Below are 26,616 nucleotides of genomic sequence, written 5' to 3'. Positions count from 1 at the left end.
TACTGCACATCCTCAGTTGAAGTTCCAGGAAATGAAACGATTAATCCTGCGGCAGATGGATGCAAAACCTGCTGTAGTACTTGAAGATACGCTAACAGTTCGTACGTATGTAGTTCCATATTTCCAGAATGAGATTTTCACTCTGCAGCGGAGTGTGAACTGATATGAAACTTCCTGGCAGATTAAAACTGTGTGCTGGACCGAGACTCGAACTCGGGACCTTTGTCTTTCGGAGGGCAAGTGCTCTACAAACTGAACCCAAGCACGACTGACGCCCCATCCACACAGCTTTGCTTCTGACAGTACTTCGTCTCCTAGCCTCCAAACTTTACAGAAGCTCTCCTGCGAACCTTGCAGATCTAGCACTCCTGAAAGAAAGGATATTGCGGAGACATGGCTTAGCCACAGCCTGGGGGATGTTTCCAGAACGAGATTTTCGCTCTGCAGAGGAGTGTGAACTGATATGAAACTTCTTGGTAGATTAAAACTGTGTGCTGGACCGAGACTCGAACTCGGGACCTTTGCCTTTCGGGGCAAGTGCTCTACCAACTGAACTACCCAAGCACGACTGACGCCCCCTCCTCACAGCTTTACTTCTGACAGTACTTCGTCTCCTAGCCTCCAAACTTTACAGAAGCTCTCCTGCGAACCTTGCAGATCTAGCACTCCTGAAAGAAAGGATATTGCGGAGACACCGCTTAGCCACAGCCTGGGGGATGTTTCCAGAATGAGATTTTCACTCTGAAGAGGAGTGTGAACTGATATGAAACTTCCTGGCAGATTAAAACTGTGTGCTGGACCGAGACTCGAACTCGGGACCTTTGCCTTTCGGGGGCAAGTGCTCTACCAACTGAACTACCCAAGCACGACTGACGCCCCATCCTCACAGCTTTACTTCTGACAGTACTTCGTCTCCTAGCCTCCAAACTTTACAGAAGCTCTCCTGCGAACCTTGCAGATCTAGCACTCCTGAAAGAAAGGATATTGCGGAGACACCGCTTAGCCACAGCCTGGGGGATGTTTCCAGAATGAGATTTTCACTCTGAAGAGGAGTGTGAACTGATATGAAACTTCCTGGCAGATTAAAACTGTGTGCTGGACCGAGACTCGAACTCGGGACCTTTGCCTTTCGGGGGCAAGTGCTCTACCAACTGAACTACCCAAGCACGACTGACGCCCCATCCTCACAGCTTTACTTCTGACAGTACTTCGTCTCCTAGCCTCCAAACTTTACAGAAGCTCTCCTGCGAACCTTGCAGATCTAGCACTCCTGAAAGAAAGGATATTGCGGAGACACCGCTTAGCCACAGCCTGGGGGATGTTTCCAGAATGAGATTTTCACTCTGAAGAGGAGTGTGAACTGATATGAAACTTCCTGGCAGATTAAAACTGTTTGCTGGACTGAGACTCGAACTCGGGACCTTTGCCTTTCGGGGGCAAGTGCTCTACCAACTAAACTACCCAAGCACGACTGACGCCCCATCCTCACAGCTTTACTTCTGACAGTACTTCGTCTCCTAGCCTCCAAACTTTACAGAAGCTCTCCTGCGAACCTTGCAGATCTAGCACTCCTGAAAGAAAGGATATTGCGGAGACACCGCTTAGCCACAGCCTGGGGGATGTTTCCAGAATGAGATTTTCACTCTGAAGAGGAGTGTGAACTGATATGAAACTTCCTGGCAGATTAAAACTGTGTGCTGGACCGAGACTCGAACTCGGGACCTTTGCCTTTCGGGGGCAAGTGCTCTACCAACTGAACTACCCAAGCACGACTGACGCCCCATCCTCACAGCTTTACTTCTGACAGTACTTCGTCTCCTAGCCTCCAAACTTTACAGAAGCTCTCCTGCGAACCTTGCAGATCTAGCACTCCTGAAAGAAAGGATATTGCGGAGACACCGCTTAGCCACAGCCTGGGGGATGTTTTCAGAATGAGATTTTCACTCTGAAGAGGAGTGTGAACTGATATGAAACTTCCTGGCAGATTAAAACTGTGTGCTGGACCGAGACTCGAACTCGGGACCTTTGCCTTTCGGGGGCAAGTGCTCTACCAACTGAACTACCCAAGCACGACTGACGCCCCATCCTCACAGCTTTACTTCTGACAGTACTTCGTCTCCTAGCCTCCAAACTTTACAGAAGCTCTCCTGCGAACCTTGCAGATCTAGCACTCCTGAAAGAAAGGATATTGCGGAGACACCGCTTAGCCACAGCCTGGGGGATGTTTCCAGAATGAGATTTTCACTCTGAAGAGGAGTGTGAACTGATATGAAACTTCCTGGCAGATTAAAACTGTTTGCTGGACTGAGACTCGAACTCGGGACCTTTGCCTTTCGGGGGCAAGTGCTCTACCAACTAAACTACCCAAGCACGACTGACGCCCCATCCTCACAGCTTTACTTCTGACAGTACTTCGTCTCCTAGCCTCCAAACTTTACAGAAGCTCTCCTGCGAACCTTGCAGATCTAGCACTCCTGAAAGAAAGGATATTGCGGAGACACCGCTTAGCCACAGCCTGGGGGATGTTTCCAGAATGAGATTTTCACTCTGAAGAGGAGCGTGAACTGATATGAAACTTCCTGGCAGATTAAAACTGTGTGCTGGACCGAGACTCGAACTCGGGACCTTTGCCTTTCGGGGGCAAGTGCTCTACCAACTGAACTACCCAAGCACGACTGACGCCCCATCCTCACAGCTTTACTTCTGACAGTACTTCGTCTCCTAGCCTCCAAACTTTACAGAAGCTCTCCTGCGAACCTTGCAGATCTAGCACTCCTGAAAGAAAGGATATTGCGGAGACACCGCTTAGCCACAGCCTGGGGGATGTTTCCAGAATGAGATTTTCACTCTGCATGGGAGTGTGAACTGATATGAAACTTCCTGGATGATTAAAATCGTGTACCGGACCGAGACTAGAGCTCGGGACCTTTGCCTTTCGCGCGAAAGTGCTCTACCAACTGAACTACCCAAGCACGACTGACGCCCCATCCTCACAGCTTTACTTCTGACAGTACTTCGTCTCCTAGCCTCCAAACTTTACAGAAGCTCTCCTGCGAACCTTGCAGATCTAGCACTCCTGAAAGAAAGGATATTGCGGAGACACCGCTTAGCCACAGCCTGGGGGATGTTTCCAGAATGAGATTTTCACTCTGCATGGGAGTGTGAACTGATATGAAACTTCCTGGATGATTAAAATCGTGTACCGGACCGAGACTAGAGCTCGGGACCTTTGCCTTTCGCGCGAAAGTGCTCTACCAACTGAGCTACCCAGTTCCATATTATCTGCCATCAGGTTTGCTGGCGTTCCATACAATAATCACGTTGCTTCTGGCTTCGGCAGACCAATCGTGTCTGACTGCGATTGCGACACTTTTACTCTCTATTACATACAGCAACATAAAATAGTGTTACAACTCGAGAAAGTCACTGCAAATTAGTCTTTACGTCGTACCATGCCTTGCGATACGATCATGTTGATTCGTAGAACAGTTTAGAAGTACTGACTCCGTGCATGGCGCAGTATGCCCAAGTAAGAGACATTGTGTACAGCATACAGGCACCAGTTACCCTTTGTTCTCCTGTAAGTCAGTCCACTTCTCCGACCTAAACTAGGTAACCTTTAAGTTTAGATTACAGTCACACTTCGCTTGTATTAGACTCTCCTAAACAAAGCAAATGATTCATCACTCATCGCATCATTTTGACAGTACAGGTCGTGTCCACGTGTCGTGATGCGTGAATGCGATGAGGTAAATTCTTACACCAAACTATAGCACTCCCTGCTACAGACTGGAGCGGCTGTGAGCTAGAATGGTACAAAAGGAGGCGATGTGGGAACTCAGGAGGCTCCAGAGGAAGGTAACTGAAAACGGAAGAAGATCTTTATTGGTGTATCTGCACTGCTTGACACACCCATTCAGTCGCTGGCTGACCGATGAATTCTGTTGGGCTCGCTGCCTGTACCACTAGCGATGATGACGACATTCTCCACCGAGTGCGAGTACCCTCATTATAGAAGCCGGTATTTTGGGCCCCACACTATGGCGTATCACCTGTGCTCCTGGGCGATGCCTGGGTGAGTTACAGCGCATCACTGGGAGACACCCATTCCTCTTTGGCGGTCGGCAGGTGGTGTGTACAGGCAGCGACACACAGAACAGACCCTGGGCTTGAGTTGGCAGTATTGCTGGAGACAGCATAATGTTGATCGTTCCACAGTGGCACTACGTATGGGGAGGGTCATAGTGCACGAAGAAATTGTCAGGTTGTGGCCTCGAACCAACGGCTTCTGTTGCCAGGTCCATGTGGGCATCCTCCTCTGGCAGATTACAAAAATGATCAGCATTTACTGTCAACAGCGGTACACTTGTGCAAATGCGACAGTACCAGTTAGATCATTAAAAGCACCACTACCACAGTCAGCGTGGAAATCTGTCTTGCCTCTGGCAGCACGAGTCTTTGCAATACCAGGGAGTCTGCTGCTTCAACAAGGTAACTTCTCTCGCAGCCGCTACGGTCGCAGGTTCGAATCCTGCCTCGGACATGGATGTGTGTGATGTCCTTAGGTTAGTTAGGTTTCATTAGTTCTGAGTTCTAGGCGATTGATGACCTCAGAAGTTAAGTCGCATAGTACTCAGAGCCATTTTCTTGTCTCGCAAATCGCATCAGCTGGTTTGGTTTTACCAGCGTCCCGCACTTTCCTGCTGTCAGCCCTGCTGTAATGCTTTGCTCAGGCTCTAACATGTCTACATACATACGTTACACTACACATGGAAGGAAAGTGGAGATTAAGTGTAACCCAACACTACGTGGATCGATTGGTAAGATGGATACGTACTTCGATTCACATCCTCTGAAGCAAAGAAATGTTCTCTACACAAGACGAAGTATTAACATTTGGAGCTTTTTTCCTTACAAGTATTGAAAACTAACGACATAATTCAACTCGTGTCACAGGCCAAGGTGGCTACTTGCCATATTATTAGAGGAAATTACCACATATTTATGGACAAGATGTGAGGTCTAGAAAGAACTAACACTTTAGGGCCCTCTAGTGTCAGTGCGACCTGAGTTATCTTAAACAATGGATGTCATGGAAGTGATTTCGATGTATTTGAAGCTGTATATGCGGAAAGTGGTTGATGCAACGAATATATGATAGTTGTTCTGAGTGAGACTGTTTAATCATAAAGGGTTATTACAAGAATAATCTTTCATAAGAAGGTACACAGTTCCAAAACGTAAGAGGAAAGAAATTGTTAAAGGAAAAAGGAACCCGTTCTGTATTAATGAGTAAGGTTCTGTAGCCAGAATGAGGTGACCGAAAAGCTTTATCAGTATTGGACGGCAACATAATGTAAAAAAAAAAAAAAAACTATACTGGGAAGAACAACGTATCGGCCACGGTCACAGTGGTCTTTATCTGGGTCTATTGGTGTGCTTTATCTGTGTGCAGTCATCTATTGTGGTCATTGCTGCTCACAGTTTTAGTGTTATAAAAGGTCTCATTGAGGCGAGATGAGTGACAGTTTTAAAAGATTGCTGTGGTGCACGTCAATCACGCAGGTAAAAGAAAGGTTCAAGAGTGGAACTAAAATTCACATGAAAGGATCAATGGTAAGATTCGCTGTTGACTTTGCTGTCTTCAGGGAAAGCGAAGAAGAATTGCAGGATTTGCTGAATGGTATACACATTGAGATGAGTACAGAATATGGACTGGGAGTAAATCGAAGAAAGACGAAAGTAATGAAAATAGCAGAAATGAGAACAGTGTGAAACTACGGGATTGGTGATCACGAAATAAAGTTAAAGAATTCTGCTACCTAGGAAGCAAAATAGCCCATGTCGGATGGGGCAAGAAAGACACAAAGAGCAATCTAGCACTGGCTAAAAGGGGATTTATGGCAAGGAGGAGTCTACAAGTATCGAACAAAGATCTTAATTTGAGTAAGAAATTTCTAACAATGTAAGTTTTCAGCACTGCATTGCATGGTAGTGAAATATGGATTACAGGAGCACCGGAATAGAAGAGAATCCAAGCATTTGCGACATGGCGCTACAGAAGCATGTTGAAAAGTAATTGGAATTATAAGGCAAGGAATGAGGAGGTTCTCTGGAGAATCGGCGAGGAAAGGTATACGCGGACGACACTGACAAGGAAAAGGGGCGCGATGGTACGGCGTCAGTTAAGACATCACGAAACGACTTCCATGGTACTAGAGGGAGCTGTAGAATGTGAAAACTGTAGAGGAAAACAGAGATCTGGATAGATCCAGACGACTTAGTTTTCAAGCGCTACTTCAAGATAAAGAGGTTTGGCCAGGAGAGGAATTCGTAGCAGGTAGCATCAAACCAGTCGGAAGACTGATGACTCGAAAAAAATATAATAAGAGTGTGGAGATGTGCTCTTATCTACTGCCTCTACCATTATTTGCAACAATTGGTGGTCATTGGCTAGTGAAGTGTGGGCTGCAGCTTTCCTCCTGCTGGATGCACGCTGTGGGGCGTCAGTTATTCTCTGGTAGCACTCGTGCCACTTGTTGTTGGTGCGGCGTGTTGAACCCCGAGGCCTGGCATGGAAGATAAGGCAAGCATGTGTCCTCCCTCTCCATTTCTTTGTCGTGTTTTACTGTTTCTTGGTTTCGTCAAATCCGGCTGCGTGGCCAGTATACAGGTTTCATTAAATCTGATTTCCCTGTCACTGTCTTGCTATTGTTCTACCACTGCAGGTTAGCTGTGTTCCCGTATGGATGTAGCTCTAGGCCTGCTGGTGTCATCGAAGTATAGTTTTCAACACTGATATTCCGCTTTGTACACACCTTCAGTGTGTGAAGCACCTATCTTCTAATTGGTGGAGCGTAGCACATCATGGATCTTGTGGCCGATGTAGTAGACAGACTGAATAGAACACAATACAGTACTTATCGATCGCACAGCAGCTCATTGGTCAATGGCTGCAACCAGACATGCTTCCAGACAGCCTCAGCAACAAACAAAAGAAAGCGACAAGCTGCGCCCTGGAGTGCGATTACCCAAAGAGGAAAATTTCACTGGCTGGATTAGTAATCACCTTTGCCACGTTGGCGTCCAGGCTGTCTAATACTGCAGCCAGGATTTGCTAGGCTGTACCAAGGACATGCTAGGTGCTTCACATTCATGAGCAGTTCCTGCTCTAGGGGTTAAAATTGATGCAACACCAGGGCGACTAAATCAAGGAACATTTACAATAAACCGACCTGGATTATTCTTCGGACAATGCTCAGAACTCTGTGGAGCAATCCACGGATTCATACCAATTGTAACTGAAAGAACTTCAGTAAATTTATTTATCAAGTGATTATGCAAGATAATCTAAGGAGTTAGTTAAAATGCATGTTTGTACTAGGTGTAAAGTCAACGTGGGAAAGTATACGTCGGTGGCTGGCCAATAGCAGCGTGCATATGGGAACGTGAGTAACGCATTCGTCTGCGGCAACACATCAGATCTGCAGCGGCTGAACACCAGCTAGACTGCAGGAAAGAAATTAAATTTAACGAAACAATTTTGCTGGCCAAGCAGCCAGTTTTGTCAAATGCAAAATCAGAGAGGCCTAAGAATTAAAAAAAAAAAAACACGCTAACAAAATGAACAGAAATGATACATACAGGCTTGTCCCAAGCAGGCTGCCAGCTCTCGGGGTTCAAAATGCCGTACCAGCAACACGTGACACAAGCCCTGCCAGCGAGTAACTGCGAGCACGCGGCCTGCGTCGAGCAGGAGGGAAACTGCGGCCCACACCTCACTCACCTATGACCACCAGTCATATCAAACAAGGCAAGAAGCAATAGAGAACTGTGGCCAGCTATTATAATAAGGATCCATCTCCTTCTACTTCTGCGATACCTATCAGAACAACAACATTTTAAATTTCTGATGTGATGTCATACTCACTGAGCACCAATCACAAAATACAGGGTGTCCCATGTAAAACCGTCACATGTCGCATAACGGTTAATCGTCTTTAGTCGAATTGCTTGTGAAGTGGACACACTGTCTTGAAAGTTGGCTGCAGTGCATCTGTTATAAACAGGTAACTTCATTTTTTTAATGTCACTGTTATCTATTCTTTTTTAGCTAGGTCATTGTTACTTGAATCTCATGTCTGAGACATACCAGCCTGTATAAGCTAAAGCACACCAGTAGACCCAGAAGCAGGCCACTGCAACTGCGGTCGAGACGTTGGTTTCTGCAGCATAGTTTTCTACGTTATGAAGTGGTACGATACTCAGAAAACGTTTATGTTAGCATCTGACATTAATACGCTAGTACAATCTCAAAGGAACCGACAAAGCGAGTTATGGAGGAAGCTGGAAGGCTCTGTCAGACGCATATAAGACATAATCATCAGAACTTGTGTACATATGTAAAGGACTTTGACATTGTTATGAGTGATCTGCTTCACAACATTCTTCTAGTTAAGCGTAAATCGAAATCGATCTTTATAACATTAATTGACTACGTGATCCAAGGAAGAAATAAACAAAAGAGAGTTAAAGAACAAGGAAAAAGTAAAGAAAGATAGGTAGCTAACGACAGCTTGTGAGGTTTCTGAAAGCGTATTGTTAAGTAAGCATTGCCTGTCATTCAAAAAGAAGGGAGCTACAAAGAAATATTATCCACTATACACATAACAACTAGTAAATATCCCTATGCTCTACCCAAAGACAGTGGTTTCTAACTAATATTAATAATGTAGGAGTGAAAGGGTTTTGTTACATGCAATTTGGACTCCATACTTCGCCTCTTACGCCCAAGTACACCAGCTAGTTGTGTACCATCTTTTTCAGTGTTTCCTTCGCGTTTTAATTGTTAAATTCCGTACATGTATTTCTTAACTGTAACGTGTAGATTTTGTCAATCTATCATTTCTTTTGAGCAGCCACCTATACAGATCAACGGCACGCAGCCTCCAAAGGTGATACATCGAGAGAGTTTCAAACTGAATATTTAGGTTGCTCTGTGTGTTTCTGTAGTTTATTTCATAAGTTAGCCATGGCGGAGTGGATATGCTCTCAGCACAGGGTGAAAGACTTGTGGTAATGTATTTGCATCCCTCGAGGCAATTGGTCAGTGTGATGTCTGGCCATCTTCCTTGTCCATTAGCTCTGTGAGTGAACAGTGTCCAAGGAAACACATGGATTGGGAGAGGGGGAGGGTTTTCTGTTTATCATGAGCTACAGTGTTTGGCGTGTCATGCAGACCCCTAGGGGCAAAGGTTTAGGGCTTGAAAGAAGGACTATGTTGTGTGCGAGTAGTGGCTAATGTCGGCACCAAGAACATCTATCACCAGGTTTCCGAGGTCATCCTCAGTTCATATGGGCGGCTTGTGGAACTCGTGAAGGCTGCTGAGCTCGCAGTTTGCAGCATTGTTCCCAGTGCTGGTCAGAGCCCATTGGTTGGGGATCTAATGGAGGGGCTCGTGGGCCTGGACCTTCATTGTCGGGTGGGGAATTGTAAGACTCCCTTTGATAGATCAGGTGTGCAGCACACAAAAGGAGCAGCTACACTGGTATCAGAGACATTCTGAAGTGCACGTGGCCATTTTTATGCTAGGCGGTAGTCTAAGATAATGTGACAAAAGCTCACCAGTCGACACGCACGTAGCGAAAGCAGACCGCGTTCAGAGTAGACACTTCGACTCTGAACGTTTTTTCAGAACAATATCGATGTTTTCGTAATAAGTTTCCCCAAATTACTGGCCTGCAGTAAATTTGTCACGCTCAAGATATTCTAAGGACCTATAGGTGAATCAAGAACAGAAAAATTTTGAGAATCATGGAACGTATATTAGAAAGACAAATTCCATCCCTTCAGGGAAAAGTGTCAATTGCAGTCGACAAATATTTTGTCTCCACTTAGGTAATAACTGAGTGTGACTGTGAAGCTATCTTGATATGAATAACAGGTCTTTGTGAAATCAAGCTTATTGTTGTGTGTCATTGCTGGTGATCTGCTTCCTCCATGACTGTTACAGGCATTCAAAGAAAGTATATGATCAGTACCGGGAAGTACCCGCATCGTGAAATAATTTTTGTAGGCCTCTGTAACTAACACAGTTCGTAGACATAAATCTGTGAGTTCGATACAGGAAGTACGACGAGGCAATCTTGTCAAGTATTTTTTTAATATATTATCAGAATACTGTCTTCAACGGGTAGTTAGACAGCCGAGACGCAATGAAAATATTTTAGAGGTTAATAGACGAATCAAGATGGATGGGTGAGTATGTTTGCTAGAATGAGCAGATGAGCAGTTGCTAGCATCCCCCCTTAAATTTCCAGAAATGTAAAATTCTGCACTTTACAAAATGAAAAAAAAAACACAGTATCCTATGACTATAAGACTGATTAGTCACTGTTGGAATTGGCCAACTTATATAAATACCTGGGTGTAACACTTTGTAGAGATATGAAGTGGAATAATCACATAGGTTCAGTCACGGGTAAGGATTTCGGTTTAATGCTATACTTTTTTTTTTATTGGTAGAATACTTGGTAACTGCAATCAATCTACCATGGAGAATGCTTACAAATCGCTAATATGACCGGTTCTAGAATATTGCTTAAGTGTGCGCGGTCTGTACCAGATAGGCCTAACAGAAGATATTGGATGCATACAGAGAAGGGCACCATGAATGGTCACAAGTTTATTTAATCCATGGGAGAGTGTCACGTAGATACTGAAAGAACTGAACTGGAACACTATGCTTCCATTGTCCATTTTCTTAGGACGCTTTTATTCACTTCCTCTAGTAATGACTTTATGTGACCATTCCTTTCTATAGCATGACACCTAAATATATGTACAATGTTCATTGTTTAACTTGTAATTGGATACCATCACATTATTAATCTATTTTCATAGAACCCTTTCTATACCATGACACCTAAATACTTGTACAATGTTCATCCTTTATCTTGTAATTGGTAATTATCTGATTATTACTCTATGTTCAAAGCGATTATCACACATCTAAATGGCATCTTTCAATACACCCACAAAACATTTTATCCTCAATTTTGCCCAACTCTCTTTGATTGTCTAACAATGATATCTTTGTGCACACAACAAAATTTTCACCAAATCCTCTGGTCATCTACTCATCTGTTTGGGCTGCACATCCCAGCAATTGACTAAACTCTCATGGCACCTTGACATCCCATGTCAGCCTGTGGCAGATTTAGCAGCCCGAACTCGTGAGATCGACTCGCACCATCATCAGTTAAACAGTCGGTGTCACTCTGTAGTGTCAATCTCTAGGTCTCTACCACTAGCATGTGCTGTGGTCCAGTGTCTCTCACTGTTCACAAATTATTCATCTTGAGATAAATCGCGCATCTTGGTCACCAACCTCTACTCTTATAATTGTTTGTACTTTCCATCATATGTGCTTTTGACATTTGTGAAACGCCACTTCATATAAACACGTTTAGCTCTAAAATACGGTTCATATATACCTGTTACATATAACCAATGGCCACAGATTAGGTTGACTCATTGGTGAGTGTCACAGGAGTACTGAAGAAACTGAACTAGCAGACATTTGAAGACAGAGGCAACCTATGCTGAAGAAGCCTACTTACAGACTCTTAAGATGCAATCTTAACTGAAGCAGGTATAAGCTAACCACATATGTATCGCCACGGCTGGAATCGCCAGGTCAAGGCTAGGCCATATATGTTGTGACACACGTACTTGAACGTTCCTGCTTCCCACTCTCCGCACTTGAATAGAAAAAGGCTCTAATGACTTGTGTCACTATAGTCACTCTCTGATTATATATGTAGATAAGGATGTACGCTGCTGCGAGAACAGCAACACAGGATGCTGTCGTGAGCTACAGAGTTTATCTTCATTGGAGGAATCCGGTGTTGCTCTTAGACAGCATCCTCTAAACTGGAACTGTTAAATGATGGATTATGATAATAGGACAAAAGTGTATTATGCACTAAAGAGTAGTTTTCACTAGGTACAGTGAACCCACCACCTTCTTGTAATGAAGAGGTTAGCAGTGGTAATCCAGTGCCTGGGTCTGGATGAAGGAACACACCTGTTCTGTGCAACAATCTTGTTGTATCCAGGGTTGGATGCGTCGGTGTTTGCTCACAGCCGAGGGCGACATGTTTAAGAAGGTAAAAGTGGGCAGCGACGACCCGGGCTCTGAGGGGCAGCAGTGGGGAACCTGTAAGAACTGCGGCTGAATCACAGGCTGTTCAGCACCTTTGATTGGGCTGTGGGCTGTTGTTGGCGGCGGGGTTGATGGCGGCATAGCGATCCAACACGGCGGCGACGGCATAGGCGTACCTGTAGATGGCGCCTGTTGTCCAACGTCGGTGTTGCGAAGTTGTGAGGCCAGCAGCAGCGAGTGGCAGTGTGACAGGGAAGGCTCATTTGGAGGTGGCCCTGAAGGGTCTGCCATAGCTTTTGGCGGCGATACGGGGACGGCAGGTGTGGTGATCGGGATGGGTTCTGTGGCGAGTTGTGCACTGGGCGAGGTAGTGACTTCACAAATCCGTATTGCAGCCGACTGCAGTAGTGTGACATCGAGTGCCTGAGCGACGCACAGGAAGCGTGGCAGGTCATAGCCAGGCACTTCGGTGCTTCCGGTGTACATGAGGTCCAGCAAGCGGCGCATATCCTCGTGATTGACATCCTGCAGGATCACCGTCACCGGCTCGCCTATGCCGCATGGGTGCTCTAGCAGCATGCGCTACAACACCACCAGACAGGCTGCATCAGCATCACCAGACAAGCAAGACGTTAGTCAGCATGCAAGTACAATGAAACAAAAAATACACTACTGGCCATTAAAATTGCTACACCAAGAAGAAATGCAGATTCATTGGATAAATATATTATACTACAACTGATATATGATTACATTTTCACGCAATTTGGGTGCATAGATTCTGACAAATCAGTACCCAGAACAACCTCCCCTGGCCGTAATAACGGCCTTGATACGCCTGGGCATTGAGTCAAACACAGCTTGGTTGACGTGTACAGGTACAGCTGCCCGTGCAGCTTCAACACGATGCCACAGTTCATCAAAAGTAGTGACTGGCGTATTGTGACGAGCCAGTTGCTCGGCCATCATTGACCAGACGTTTTCAGTTGGTGAGAGATATGGAGAATGTGCTGGCCAGGGCAGCAGTCGAACATTTTATGTATCCAGAAAGGCCCGTACAGGACCGGCAACATGCGGCCGTGCACTATCCTGCTGAAATGTAGGCTTTCGCAGGGATCGAATTAAGGGTAGAGCCACGGTCGTAACACATCTGAAATGTGACGTCCACTGTTCAAAGTGCCGTCATTGCGAACAAGAGGTGACCGAGACTTGTAACCCATACCATCATGCCGGGTGATACGCCAGTATGGCGCTGACGAATACACGCTTCAAATGTGCGTTCACCGCGATGTCGCCAAACACGGAAGCGACCATCATGATGCTGTAAACAGAACCTGGATTCATCCAAAAAAATGACGTTTTGCCATTCGTGCAGACAGGTTTGTTGTTGAGTACACCATCGCAGCCGCTCCTGTCTGTCATGCAGCGTCGAGGGTAACCGCAGCCATGGTCACCGAGCTGATAGTCCATGCTGCTGCAAACGTCGTCGAACTGTTCGTGCACATGGTTGTTGTCTTGCAAACGTCCCCATCTGTTGGCTCGGGGATCGAGACGTGGCTGCACGTTCCGTCACAGTCATGCGGATAAGATGCCTGTCATCTCGACTGCTAGTGATACGAGGCCGTTGGGATCCAACACGGCGTTCCGTATTACCATCCTGAAACCACCGATTCCATATTCTGCTAACAGTCATTGGATCTCGACCAACGCGAGCAGCAATGTTGCGATACGAAAACCGCAACCGCGATCGGCTACAATCCGACCGTTATCAAAGTCGGAAACGTGATGTTACGCATTTCTCCTCCTTACACGAGGCATCACAACAACGTTTCACCAGGTAACGTCGGCCAACTGTTGTTTGTGTATGAAAAATCGGTTGGAAATTTTCTCATGTCAGCACGTTGTAGGTGTCGCCACCGGCGCCAACCTTTTGTGAATGCTCTGAAAAGCTAATCATTTGCATATCACAGCATCTTCTTCCTGCGTCTGTAGCACATCTTCGTAGTGTAGCAATTTTAATGGCCAGTAGTGTAGAATTATTGCTTTTTGATTATGTTTATGTCGAAAGATAACTTTGTTCAGTTGGTTATGTTTATTTTCCGACTTGAAATGTTTAGCAACTAACATCTCCATTCCTTTAATTGCTGTGGTCGAAGGAGACAAAGAATAATGAAAAGAAAATTGAACTGTTACTTGATGATTAGCCATGATTTATGGAATCTAAAGGCGCCTGAAATGTAGTTCTAACGTTAAACTTCATTACCTAATCTAGAGTTTAAAAAGAGGAAAACATTTTAGTACAGTTCGTTGATCCAGCAAAAGCAGTTGTAAACGTAATTTGCTGCAAGATGTTAGAAACCCTCACAAACATTGGTAAAAAGTACACTATACGGAAAGAGAAGTAATACGCAGTAGGTAAAAGAACAAGGAATGATGAATAAGAAGGATGACAAGAAGATAAGTGCTCAGATGAAAACGGGTGTCAGGCAGACATTCTGCTCCTATGTTCAATAACTGCATCGGAAAAGCTGTTGAGCAAAGGATCAGAACGCGAGTTATGATTGAGAGTAGTATAATAACTGTAATTTTAATTTGATCCTAAGAAAATACATAGTATATACATAACAAAACACAATATTTTTACTAGTCAACATTTAAATTTGACAGCGAAGTCACAGCTGTGTGGCCATTTCATGCAGGTCTTTGAGATCTCTTTCAAATTCATGAAGCGGACTTTTTGAAAGTTACATGGTGGATTTAGATTAATTGTGGTTCTCCAGTAGTGGTCATTTTAGTTTGCTGTCCTATTTGTTTCGTATAGGAATTCGTATTCACTTTCTCAGGTCGTTTTACTCCGAATGAACATTCCGTTCCGTTTATTAAGTTTCCACCTTTCTGTTAACTAAATTCAGTAAATAAATATGCAACAACTTGAGATTGTAAACAAAGACAATTAAACAACCGAGAGCCGGCCGCGGTGGTCTCGCGGTTCTAGGCGCGCAGTCCGGAACCGTGCGACTGCTACGGTCGCAGGTTCGAATCCTGCCTCGGGCACAGATGTGTGTGATATGCTTAGGTTAGTTAGGTTAAAGTAGTTCTAAGTTCTAGGGGACTAATGACCACAGCAGTCGAGTCCCACAGTGCTCAGAACCATTTGAACCATTTGAACAACCGAGACTATTGTAGAATCAACACACAGAAAGATGAAAAGCTTCGTCACAGATAGGAGCTCACAGCTGGCGCAGGGATATCTATTATCGGAATTACGACTGTTTTTGAGCTATCGGAATGTGTTCGGTAGTAGAGATTTGTGTCACAGTAGCGAAGCTGAACAAGTCCACTTTCAAAGCTATCAGGACGAATTTCGCTTTTAACTTTCGACTCGACGTGTGTCATGGGCTGCTCCGGACAGTACTATCTTGGTTGTCGGTGCTGGTCTTCTACACCCACTAATTTTCTCCATCTCTGTCTATACGTGCGCTATGGGATTGTGGTCAGAACATCTGTGAGGCCAGTCCAAAAGCTCAACGTCTCCATTCATTTGGAACCAATGTTGTCATGGTTCACTGTGTGGGCAGCAGAACCGTCAAGTTGGCTGATTATTCAGCATCCCGATAATCTCTGACGAACAGAAGAAAGCATTACGTTCTCCAGTATTTCGCAGTAGTAATGACTAGATAACTGATGGTCCAGTTGCCACGGAACACCGCAATCACTTGCTGATATCCATCCGCAAACGGTGACAGCTGTTCTGCCACAACTTTGCAGCTGATGGAAACGTTTCCGTCATATATCGCTTTACTTGGTCCTATATACACGGACGGAAAACATCATTCCGCCCATAAATACAACTTACTCCCAGCACAAAAGCGGGTTCTTTCGATGCACAAGAGCGAAGTTTAAAGTGGCAGCGTCATGTCGCTACTTCAACATTTACTTAACCTCCCATTTTCATCCATATATTCCTTTCCTGTGAAGACGACGAGGTACTGTCGACATGCTGTTCCTGATTTCTTTGCTTGTTCTGAAAGGGTCTTCAAACCTTGAGTGATGTAAACTACTGTCTTGATCCGTAGATGTGTATGGTGAAGACAACGGTTAACAAGGCCTTCCTCCGACGTCCCCTTCAGCCAGGAATTTATCATAGATTTGCTGTGTCCTAGGGCACGGATAATGGTACTGATACAGTATCCATTTTCACTGAGCGCAAGAACGCCTACTTTATCCATTTTTGAGCAGTGACATTTCCAAGTAACAAACTACCGACCTACTGACACGGCAGGAGGAAACGAAGTCCCTCACGCCGGAGGTTCGAGTCCTCCCTCGGGCATTGGTGTGTGTGTGTGTTGTTCCTAGCGTAAGTTACTTTAAGTAGTGTGTAAGTCTAGGGACCGATGACCTCAGCAGTTTGATCCCTTAGGAATTCACACACATTTGAACGTCTGAAGTGCGATACAAGCAAGAGAATACTTCCTGTTCCTCAGAAGACAAATTCAGTGCCGATTACATGCTTTGAAAAAAGATGTAATACATACATATCCTTGTAAATGTTGTTTATTGTATCGTGTGAACGTGTTTTGTCTCTTAAACATCATTCGTAGTAATAATAAAGACACTGTTTTCAGAGATTAAAGCTAAAGTTCAAATTCACGTTGTGAAACGGGTTATCTTGCTTCGGCTATCGTAATTTAGTGTGTTATTTCACATGTTACTACAAAGGTATCCGTGAAAGTGCTTGAAACAGATGGTAGAGCAGTGGAGAACGCAAACCGTGTAATCTGTAATCTGTTGTTATCGGGTTCGAATTTACCATTTCTACAAATTTCAATCAGTTGTAAATAAAGAATTGTCAGTATAGGAGGACAGCGACAGTTGTAACAATCAAAGTACTCGTAGTGTTGTAAACATTTGTGTATAAGAGCTCTAATCCTCAGTGAAGGGAGGCAAGGAGAAACAGTCTCCCCTCATATCTTTATTAGAAATACACTTCAGTCTGAGATGAACTCAACCTTCAATTGTGAATCATTTGGTATTTTTAGCAGTACCATACCCTTGGATGCTAGGCTCGGTTTCAACTAATAGCTTCCACAACTACAGGAACACAACTTGTGAAACTACCTAGAAGAAAACTGCAATGTAGTGTTTTCAGACGAAAAGATCGACCTGGCGCAGCCTATACAGCCCTTTTTTAAAAGCACTTACTACCTGGACAATAAGCTTTTCTTGTTCGGTAAATCTGTGAACGCTGCTGCTTAAGATGTTTTAAGATGAAACATAAATCCTCCATCTACGACAACGTTAAAACAAATCTTCTTAACAACAGTAAGTATCGGTTTGTGAAGGTATTACTGTCCGCATTTTGTTTGTTGTTAGATGGTAAAAAGATTACTGACGAGGAAACTAATCTCCCAGAACGATAGTAAAAACTAAATTAAACCTCTCATATTGAGAGGTTTAATTTCAGCCATTACAAAATTGCAATGAAGTTTGCAGTACGAGCAGACTGTAGGTGGCTGTTGACGTTGCAGTACCTGCGGCATGAAATGATGCAAAGCCAGTTTAGGTAAGGGATATATAGAACTAGAAGCTACAGCACTGTTAAATTCTGCAGTTGGAATGCATTACTTGCTCACGAAACTACTGTTGCAATACCGTTATAGACCTCAATGTCAATTATGTATTTTCAGAAAGATCAGTGGTTAACAGTCTAAGCTGCATCAATTTACTGAAACTGGAATTTCACAGAGTTTGAATTTCTGGTTGGCGACTAAGTGTAAGGCATCTGATACGGATGTGAGTCTTGCAGTTTCGAAATATTACAGCAGTTGCAGTAATTCCACGGAAATGTGAACCTGGACCACGAAGAATGAAATTATTGCAACGGAAAACAGTCGATTATCTGCAATATTTTCTTCCTTGCAATAGATGGTGTTGACCAACTCATCTGCAAAGAATGATCGTGAATTTTATCAGAATACATTAACATCCTCTGGCTTCGAATCCGGTGTATACCGCCACTCTCAGCATTTTACAAGCATCTTTGCTAAGTGCAAGTAAATGAAGTAAAGCTACGCATTCTATTATGAAGTAAAGTCTTCATCAGTTAAAATAGTTGTAATATAATCTAGGAATAATTGGAGAAATCCAATATTCACTTGAAAATGATTCTCTGGACATGGAAAGAACCGGAATAATTACTTGCTACGTCTCAGTTGTCATAGAATGCTGCAATTATTCGTTCCGAACTAAATATTTCCCTGTCTTTCGGTTGACCACAAACCATTGAATGCTTTCTTGAAGCACACGTGTAGCAGCAGTAGAATGAAGAATTTAATAGCGACAACGGCAGTAGTAATCGAGGTATTTGTAATTGCTTAGCGTGCAATGGTATTTCTCGATGTAAGAAATTTCTTGAAATAATGAATAATTCAGAATAGCTTCCAAACGAGACTATGATGGATAAAAGTTTCATTACATCCCACTGACATGAGACTAGCTCAGTATCCGTGTCAGCGGCCTACTGATAACTAAACAGTTAACAGAAAATTGAATTTTTTCACCGTGTGTAATTTGTAAGCTACACGCATCATATTTTACGACACAGTCACAAACGTAGTGAATGTGGACGTATAGTTCCGCTTCGAGTGCCGAACGGTAAACTTCCTGTTTATCTCACCTTCCGCAGCGTAACTTGTGTGAAGATTTCCTCGTTAGCGTTTGTTCTGTATGCCGTGGGAGTCGTAGCGCCTCAGCTCCGCTTGTGTTCGTCTTCTTGCAGCAGCTCGGCCGCTCCGCTATGGCTACGATGGTTTTCAAGTGTATTTCACGAAAACTTTTTTATCTTACCTTGCTTATTCTATATGCCCAGCTGGCATTGGTTGCACAGTTATCTGTTGCGTAAGACTCCTCTAGGTATCCTGTTAGGTGGTGATTTTATCTGTGTGTTTCGTTCTGCAAATCAACCCCAAATTTAACTTTTCTCCTGAATTACATGAATTGGTCCACTCCTTACGCTTGAAAGACGCTTATACAGGGTGTTACAAAAAGGTACGGCCAAACTTCCAGGAAACATTCCTCACGCACAAAGAAAGAAAATATTTTACGTGGAAATGTGTCCCAAAACGCTTACTTTCCATGTTAGAGCTCATTTTATTACTTCTCTTCAAATCACATTAATCGTGGAATGGAAATACATAGCAACAGAACGTACCAGCGTGACTTCAAACACTTTGTTACAGGAAATGTCCAAAATGTCCTCCGTTAGTGAGGATACATGCATCCACCCTCCATCGCATGGAATCCCTGATGCGCTGATGCAGTCCTGGAGAATGGCGTATTGTATCACAGCCGTCTACAATACGAGCACGAAGAGTCTCTACATTTGGTACCGGGGTTGCGTAGACAAGAGCTTTCAAATGCCCCCATAAATGAAAGTCAAGAGGGTTGAGGTCAGGAGAGCGTGGAGGCCATGGAATTGGTCCACCTCTACCAATCCATCGGTCACCGAACCTGCTGTTGAGAAGCGTACGAACACTTCGACTGAAATGTGCAGGAGCTCCATCGTGCATGAACCACATGTTGTGTAGTACTTGTAAAGGCACATGTTCTAGCAGTACAGGTAGAGTATCCCGTATGAAATCATGATAACGTGCTCCATTGAGCGTAGGTGGAATAAAATGGGGCTTAATAAAGACATTACCAACAATGCCTGCCCAAACGTTCACAGAAATCTGTGTTGATGATTACACAATTGCGTGCGGATTTTCGTCAGCCCACACATGTTGATTGTGAAAATTTACAATTTGATCACGTTGGAGTGAAGCCTCATCCGTAAAGAGAACATTTGCACTGAAATGAGGATTGACACATTGTTGAATGAACCATTCGCAGAAGTGTACCCATCGGAGCCAATCAGCTGCTGATGTGCCTGCACACGCTGTACATGGTACGGAAAAAACTGGTACCTGGTCCGTAGCGCTCTCCATATAATGACGAGGTCAACGTTACCTTGTACAGCAGCAACTTCTCAGACGCTGGCATTAGGGTTATCGTCAACTGCACGAAGAATTGCCTCGTCCATTGCAGGTGTCCTCGGCGTTCTAGGTCCTCCCCAGTCGAGAGTCATAGGCTGGAATGTTCCGTGCTCCCTAAGACGCCGATCAACTGCTTCGAACGTCTTCCTGTCGGACACCTTCATTCTGGAAATCTGTCTCGATACAAACGTACCGCGCCACGGCTATTGCCCCGTGCTAATCCATACATCAAATGGGCATCTGCCAACTCCGCATTTGTAAACATTGCACTGACTGCAAAACCACGTTCGTGATGAACACTAACCTGTTGATGCTACGTACTGATGTGCTTGATGCTAGTGCTGCAGAGCAATGAGTCGCATGTCAACACAAGCACCGAAGTCAACATTACCTTCCTTCAATTGGGCCAACTGGCGGTGAATCGAGGAAGTAAAGTACATACTGACGAAACTAAAATGAGCCCTAACATGGAAATTAAGCGTTTCCGGACACACGTCCACATAACATCTTTTCTTTATTTGTGTGTGAGGAATGTTTCCTGAAAGTTTGGCCGTACCTTTTTGTAACACCCTATGTATGTAAATACCTGACGTTACTGCGGCGTCTAGTAGCAGAATAGATAGGTTCTACTTATCAGACTGCCTACGCGATGGTATTCTTAACGTTCAAATCATCCCAGATTCCATTACGGATCACTGCAATGTTGCTACAGCCCTCAGTCAGCGACCAGGCACTCCCCGACAGGTATTTATCTGGTGCGTCAGTTGGCTATTAACAACCACCGAAACTGAAATAGCCTTAAACAGGTTCGAGACAAATCGCCGTGTGTCAACAGTAAACCCAACTGTCTTCAGAAACTGAAGCAAAAAAAGTCGTGATCAAATGCGTTATCGAAGTTTAGTAAAGCAAGGGCACAGTGGACTGAAACCACGCAACGACACTCGGCTGTAGGTAAGAATGGGTCGACCAGCTACGCAGCTTTGATGTTTTGCTAGAACCGTCTGCATCAGAGCCGAAATCTTGCTATTAACTGCCCACGCCACAGTGCTATAATCAAAGTCTAACAATGTAACTGGGCGAAAGCTATCAGGGGCAGAGTCTGAGGATTGAAGCAATTCTTTCAACTTTCAACGTGGTCGGCGCTACTTTCCCCTGTAACACTTCATTCAAAAGGGTCGTAAAGGTGGCAGCCAACAGCGACTGAAGGTGCATGTAAAATTTCTTTGGAAGTCCATCTAGACAGGGATGGCGAGCCGACAACAGGTTTGTAAACTTCCTCAGGCTAAAAGGAAGGTAAAAGCGTTCCGTTATTTTCAGGTGTAATTGTCGTACCCAAGGTGTTGACTAGCGGGTCGTGAGAGGTATCACTGAACTCTTCGATGTCGTAGACGTCTACATAGTACTGGTGTAGGACACGCGCTATATCAGCTTGCGCAATTACCCTACGTCCATCATTTGTCGTAAGAGAGTTAATAGAAGCGCGCCAGGGAAGGCTCTGATGCCGAAGTAAAAGATATAACGAAGTCAGTTCCTTCATCACCAATGAACGTGGCTTCGATCACGTTTTCAAACCTTCCATTTGTATCCACTTCATCACTTTTGTCATCACACGCCTAATCATGCGCAATTTGCTGAGGGGCTTGATCTGCAGCATCATAAAGTTCACGCAGGATGGGGCAGTAATATTCGTAAGTTCCCCAGAAGTCTCGTGCTTTGGCAGCACTGAAAAGTATCAAAGTCTACCTGAGCCTCGGTTTTGCCAGTTGTGTGCACCAGTGAAGAACGGAACAATAATTCCAGTGGACCGTTGAGTAAGCTCCCACATGGCTTCCATCTCGTCATCGACAGATAGGTCAACTACGTGAGCGACTTTTAACATCCGTCGAGTGCGAAACAATTTGACTGGTTGCCTCAAGGTTCAAATGGTTCAAATGGCTCTAAGTACTATGGGACTTAACATCTGAGATCAGTCCCCTAGACTTAGAACTACTTAAACCTAACTAACCTAAGGCCATCACACACATCCATGTCCTAGACAGAATTCGAACCTGTGACCGTAGCAGCAGCGTGGTTCGGGACTGAAGCGCCTAGAACCGCTCGGCCACAGCGGCCGGCTTGCCTCAAGGAAGCCCGCTGTCAATGACTATGTTTGTGTTGCCGCCGGAGACCCTATTTCGATTGCTGGCATCCCAGTTGAAAGTTTGGATGCTTTCTGGACAGACTACACCTGTTTGGGCATATGCTGATGACGTGATGATTCTACTCCGCAATCCTGCGGAGACCTCGAATGAAGACTTAATCGATGATTATTGTCCGCGTTCGGCTACACTACGTAATGAAGGCAAATCCAATCTTCTTATTTTGCGAGGTTTTGATGACGCGGTTGTTACATGGGCAACTGCAATGGATCGGCATAGGTCCGTCGGTATCATCACTGATCGCTGTCCACTCAAAATGGTGACGCTGAATTAGAAATGTGTTACGTACAAAATTCAAGGAGCGATACTAGAACATGAAAGGCGTTCTCTCACTCTGCTCCAGAAAGTCCTAATACTGGATAGATATATCTTATGTAAAGCTTGTTACGTGGCCCAAGTTTGTCAGCGTCCCTCGATGAAGACGAATAAACTACAACAGTTGTTTGGTCGTTTCGCATGGGAACAATGTATCTTTTGCTTACACTATAAGGTTATGATGAAGCCTCGTTCCTCTGCAGGGTTGCGCCTGGCTGATATACGAAGGAAGACGCAGATTCTACATGTGCGACGTATTGTTTTCACGTTAACTCAATATAATCACACATTCATTTCTCGTTTATTTCTCTGTGCCCGTCCTGCTTGTCTTGAACACCCTATTGATTTTGGTCGCATAACTTACAAGTCAAAACACGTTCGTGACCTCTATTTTGCGGTGAGCTATTTAGGGGGCAGAGACCCATACCTACCATTAAAGACCCGTTTGGACGAGTCCCTTGCCCGAATCTCGTTGAAAAAAGAATCGCAGCAGGCAACATTAACGACAGTTTTGTTCAATATTAGTCTTTTGATTTTGCCGATGCGCCAAGCATCCTCGTGGTATTTCTACAAACGAGAGACTTTTCCGTATTGGACTTAGCGACATGGATTTATGTAGTCGTTGTACGTATACATATATGATACGTCAACGTTTTACATTTGCAGGTCCTAGGACAAACTGGTCTTCGATTAGGACACAACTAGTCTTCCTTACTCGATCTTCTGAGACTGTATATTCTATGGACATCATATTGCTTCCCGATTCCTCCTTCTTTCCACGGTCGAAAACCCATCCGTATTGTGACTGCTGGGTCACTTCGTTCATTATGTCGTAGAAGGCAAGGGGAGGGCCACATGGCCTTCAGGCAGTACATTATCACGGCTTATTGGACATGCTTGTGATTGATCCGATTCTTGTTTTACGGTGGCAAGGCGTTGGTTAATTTCCTGATGATAGGTGTTTTCTTTGTTAAAAATGTTTTACCTGTTGTGCTTCTGCTTGTTCTGTTCTGAATATACTAGTTTCCATGCTCATTTTCGGAATCGTTCTCTATTATGGAAGGCTTAGTCCGCGGTCGGCCGGGGTGGTCGAGCGGTTCTAGGCGCTACAGTCTGGAACCGCACGACTGCTACGGACGCACCTTCAAATCCTGCCAAGGGGAATGGATGTGTGTGATGTCCTTAGGTTAGTTAAGTTTAAGTAGTTATAAGTTCTAGGGGACTGATGACCACAGATGTTAAGTCCCATAGTGTTCAGAGCCATTTGAACCTTATTTCGCGATTCAGAATATACTCTGGTTCGTTGTTTCTTCTGCTTTTTAAATTCTATAAAAACAGAAACATAATTATAAAAAATAAAAAAATAATGAAAATTTAAAATTCATAAAATATATAAAATTGTTGACACATAGCGTGAGAACTTGGTAGTGGTTTTTCGAGTATGTTCTATGGTTTTTTCGTTTCTCTTTTTATTATTATTGTGTTATTCGCTAATTAATTTTTTCTCCCTTTTGCAGCTTATATTACATAATGATTTGACTATGGGATAATGAAGTTTCATGATAATGCCAAAACAGTCTGAAAGTAGGAAAAAAGCTGGTTATCGAAAGTAAAGTGGTCTTGTGGATTGCTCCTAGTTTCTTAGGTGCGACGTCTGGGTTCAATTCCCACTATCGGTATATGTTTTAAACACAAACGAAAAGCTTTTCTCCCTTTCTAATAATCTCGTGTGAAGAACGTCAGGCTGTACCGTAGCTCGCACCCACTGGGGCAGAGCAGGGTTAGGGTGCGTCATAGCAGAGGCGGGAGTTGCGGAAACTGAGACTGGGTCGCCAGTTAGCTTCCTTATAGTAGAAACTTTATTTTATTTAATGAGCGAGATGTCCTTTAATATGACAAACTCTTGTTTTATTTGAACTTAATCGTTCAAAAATTTGCTGCTGGACTGGGATTTGAATTCGGATAATCTCTTTCGTGGTATCTGTCGCAGACGGAACGATACAGTTCGATCATTTCGTTGTTTTCCGAGACCTCTAGGTCTCCAAGAAAGGCACATATATAGGATCGAATACCGGTCGAGCACAAAAATATTCATGGTTTAATTTCAAGCCCTAACGGATGCACACCGAACTACCAGTGATACATAATTTTCAATTTAATGTGTCTTCATGTGCTGTCAACACAAACGATAGGTGTCCAACATGAACATATCTCGCTGCTGGTAAGCAAAGAGTACGCTGATAGAAAACAACGAGAGTAGGTGCAGGGTTCGATTCTCAGTCAGGCAAAAAATTGTATCCTAATATCAAATTCGCTGGTGTTGAAACAATTCGATGTATAACATCTGATTTTACTTAACAATGTGACTACGTGTTGGTTTCCAGTCGCCGTCACGAATCTTTACAGCATGGCGCCAAGAGGAGAACACTGTAATGTGGTATTTTTATTTACTGTTTAAATATTACTCTCCAGCTCCAACCGTGCTGATGACGTTACTTGCACTGATAACTTGTTAATAATAATCTGCATATTACTGAAGTTACTGGAAAGGACAATTACATATTTTAATTACTGTCAGTGTTATTGATGGAAAGGATTGACCCATCAAATGTGCGCCCTGAGAGAACAGGCGCCAAACTGTTAAGATAGCTCACTAGGCAGTCCACAATCGGTTTTCGAGGTGGAAGCATGCGAATTAGTGTGTGAAGTGCAACTTCACATAAAGACGGAAGGAACTGTTGGAGTTGCCTAGAAAAACATATTATGCAATCTCATGTTGATTCTAAGGTGACGTGAAGCATTTTTGAGGTGCTCGGGAACTAATAATTGGTGACCACTAATCTTGGTATGAGTATTAACGACAGACTGGATCTAGAAATCGTTTGGTAATTTTTCGATTAATGAACAGAAACAAAATTAGTTTGGCAGCCTAATATTTTATGATTATTATTAGCATCTAAACCTGATCGCTTGTCAAATTATTGTGGAAACTGTTTTGTTCACCGACCTACAGTACTATCGGAAGGTCACAGCGCGCCTCGACAATTGAGCTGTGTGTGACTCGCGTTGATGCCGTTCTTAGCTTGGCATCTTGTAATGGCGATAGTGGCGTCTTCTTTACTTAGTGTCTCCTTGGGCGCCACTACGTTTGCTCGCCTTGTCTGTCCGTGAGTGGCAGCAGCAGCGCTTATCGATAGCGCCTAGTGTGGTACCGTCTTTGGAGCGGCTTCTAGTATTTCTGGGTTGTGGTGTGTCGAGCGAGTTGAGTTGGGACGGAGCAGCAGTGAGGTCCAGACAGCCAGTACACGCCCGACCGCTGGCGACACACATGCGCTGTCCGACGGAAGGATGTGGTCGCGAGACTGCACGACCACGGAGTTTTAGTTGAATGAACCGTGAAATTCGAGTAGTGCAAATTTCGCTTGTTTGTATGCGTGTGTGTGTGCCCGTGAAGTGACCTCATGGCAATAAGTTGCCAGTCGACGTTTTATACTGCGATCTTTCCCGTGCCTGGCTTGAGTGGGGACAACCGTTGGATGGTCGCTCGGTCGGTCGTTGCAGCGGACGACGTGCATTTGGTCTTCCGAGCGCTTCTGGCTTCTGTGTTTATGCCGACATAATTCGTCTGGGTTGTTTCATAGCGACTGATTTTAGTATTGTGAGTTGTTGGTGAAATTGTTTTCCCAGATCCTTGTGCATCTTGTGGCTCGAACGTGCAGTTATTTTAATGCTGGCTGCGTACTGGATTTGAAGGAGAGTTGCGAACTGACATTAGATCGGCTTCGGACGGAGCAACGAGGAGGTCCGCAGTGCGAGGGCAGGACGGGACCGCTGGTGGCGTGCAGTCGCTGTCGGACCGAGAGGCTGTAGCCGGCGACCGAACCCAGGACGTGTGAAGTTGAG

General features: G+C 44.4%; 1 protein-coding gene across 1 annotated transcript in view; it reads right to left on the bottom strand.

Annotated features, from left to right (window-relative positions):
• Positions 1–26,616, bottom strand: part of LOC126281651 (broad-complex core protein isoforms 1/2/3/4/5-like) — a 204,511-nt gene that overhangs the window by 29,199 nt on the left and 148,696 nt on the right. Inside the window, exon 3 of the mRNA XM_049980788.1 lies at positions 12,090–12,749. Coding sequence (XP_049836745.1) covers positions 12,090–12,749 — 660 coding nt within the window. The remainder of the gene's footprint in view (positions 1–12,089; positions 12,750–26,616) is intronic.

Source organism: Schistocerca gregaria, chromosome 7 (genome assembly GCF_023897955.1).
Source record: "Schistocerca gregaria isolate iqSchGreg1 chromosome 7, iqSchGreg1.2, whole genome shotgun sequence".
Lineage (NCBI taxonomy): Eukaryota > Metazoa > Arthropoda > Insecta > Orthoptera > Acrididae > Schistocerca > Schistocerca gregaria.
This window is presented reverse-complemented; position numbering and strand designations above follow the sequence as displayed.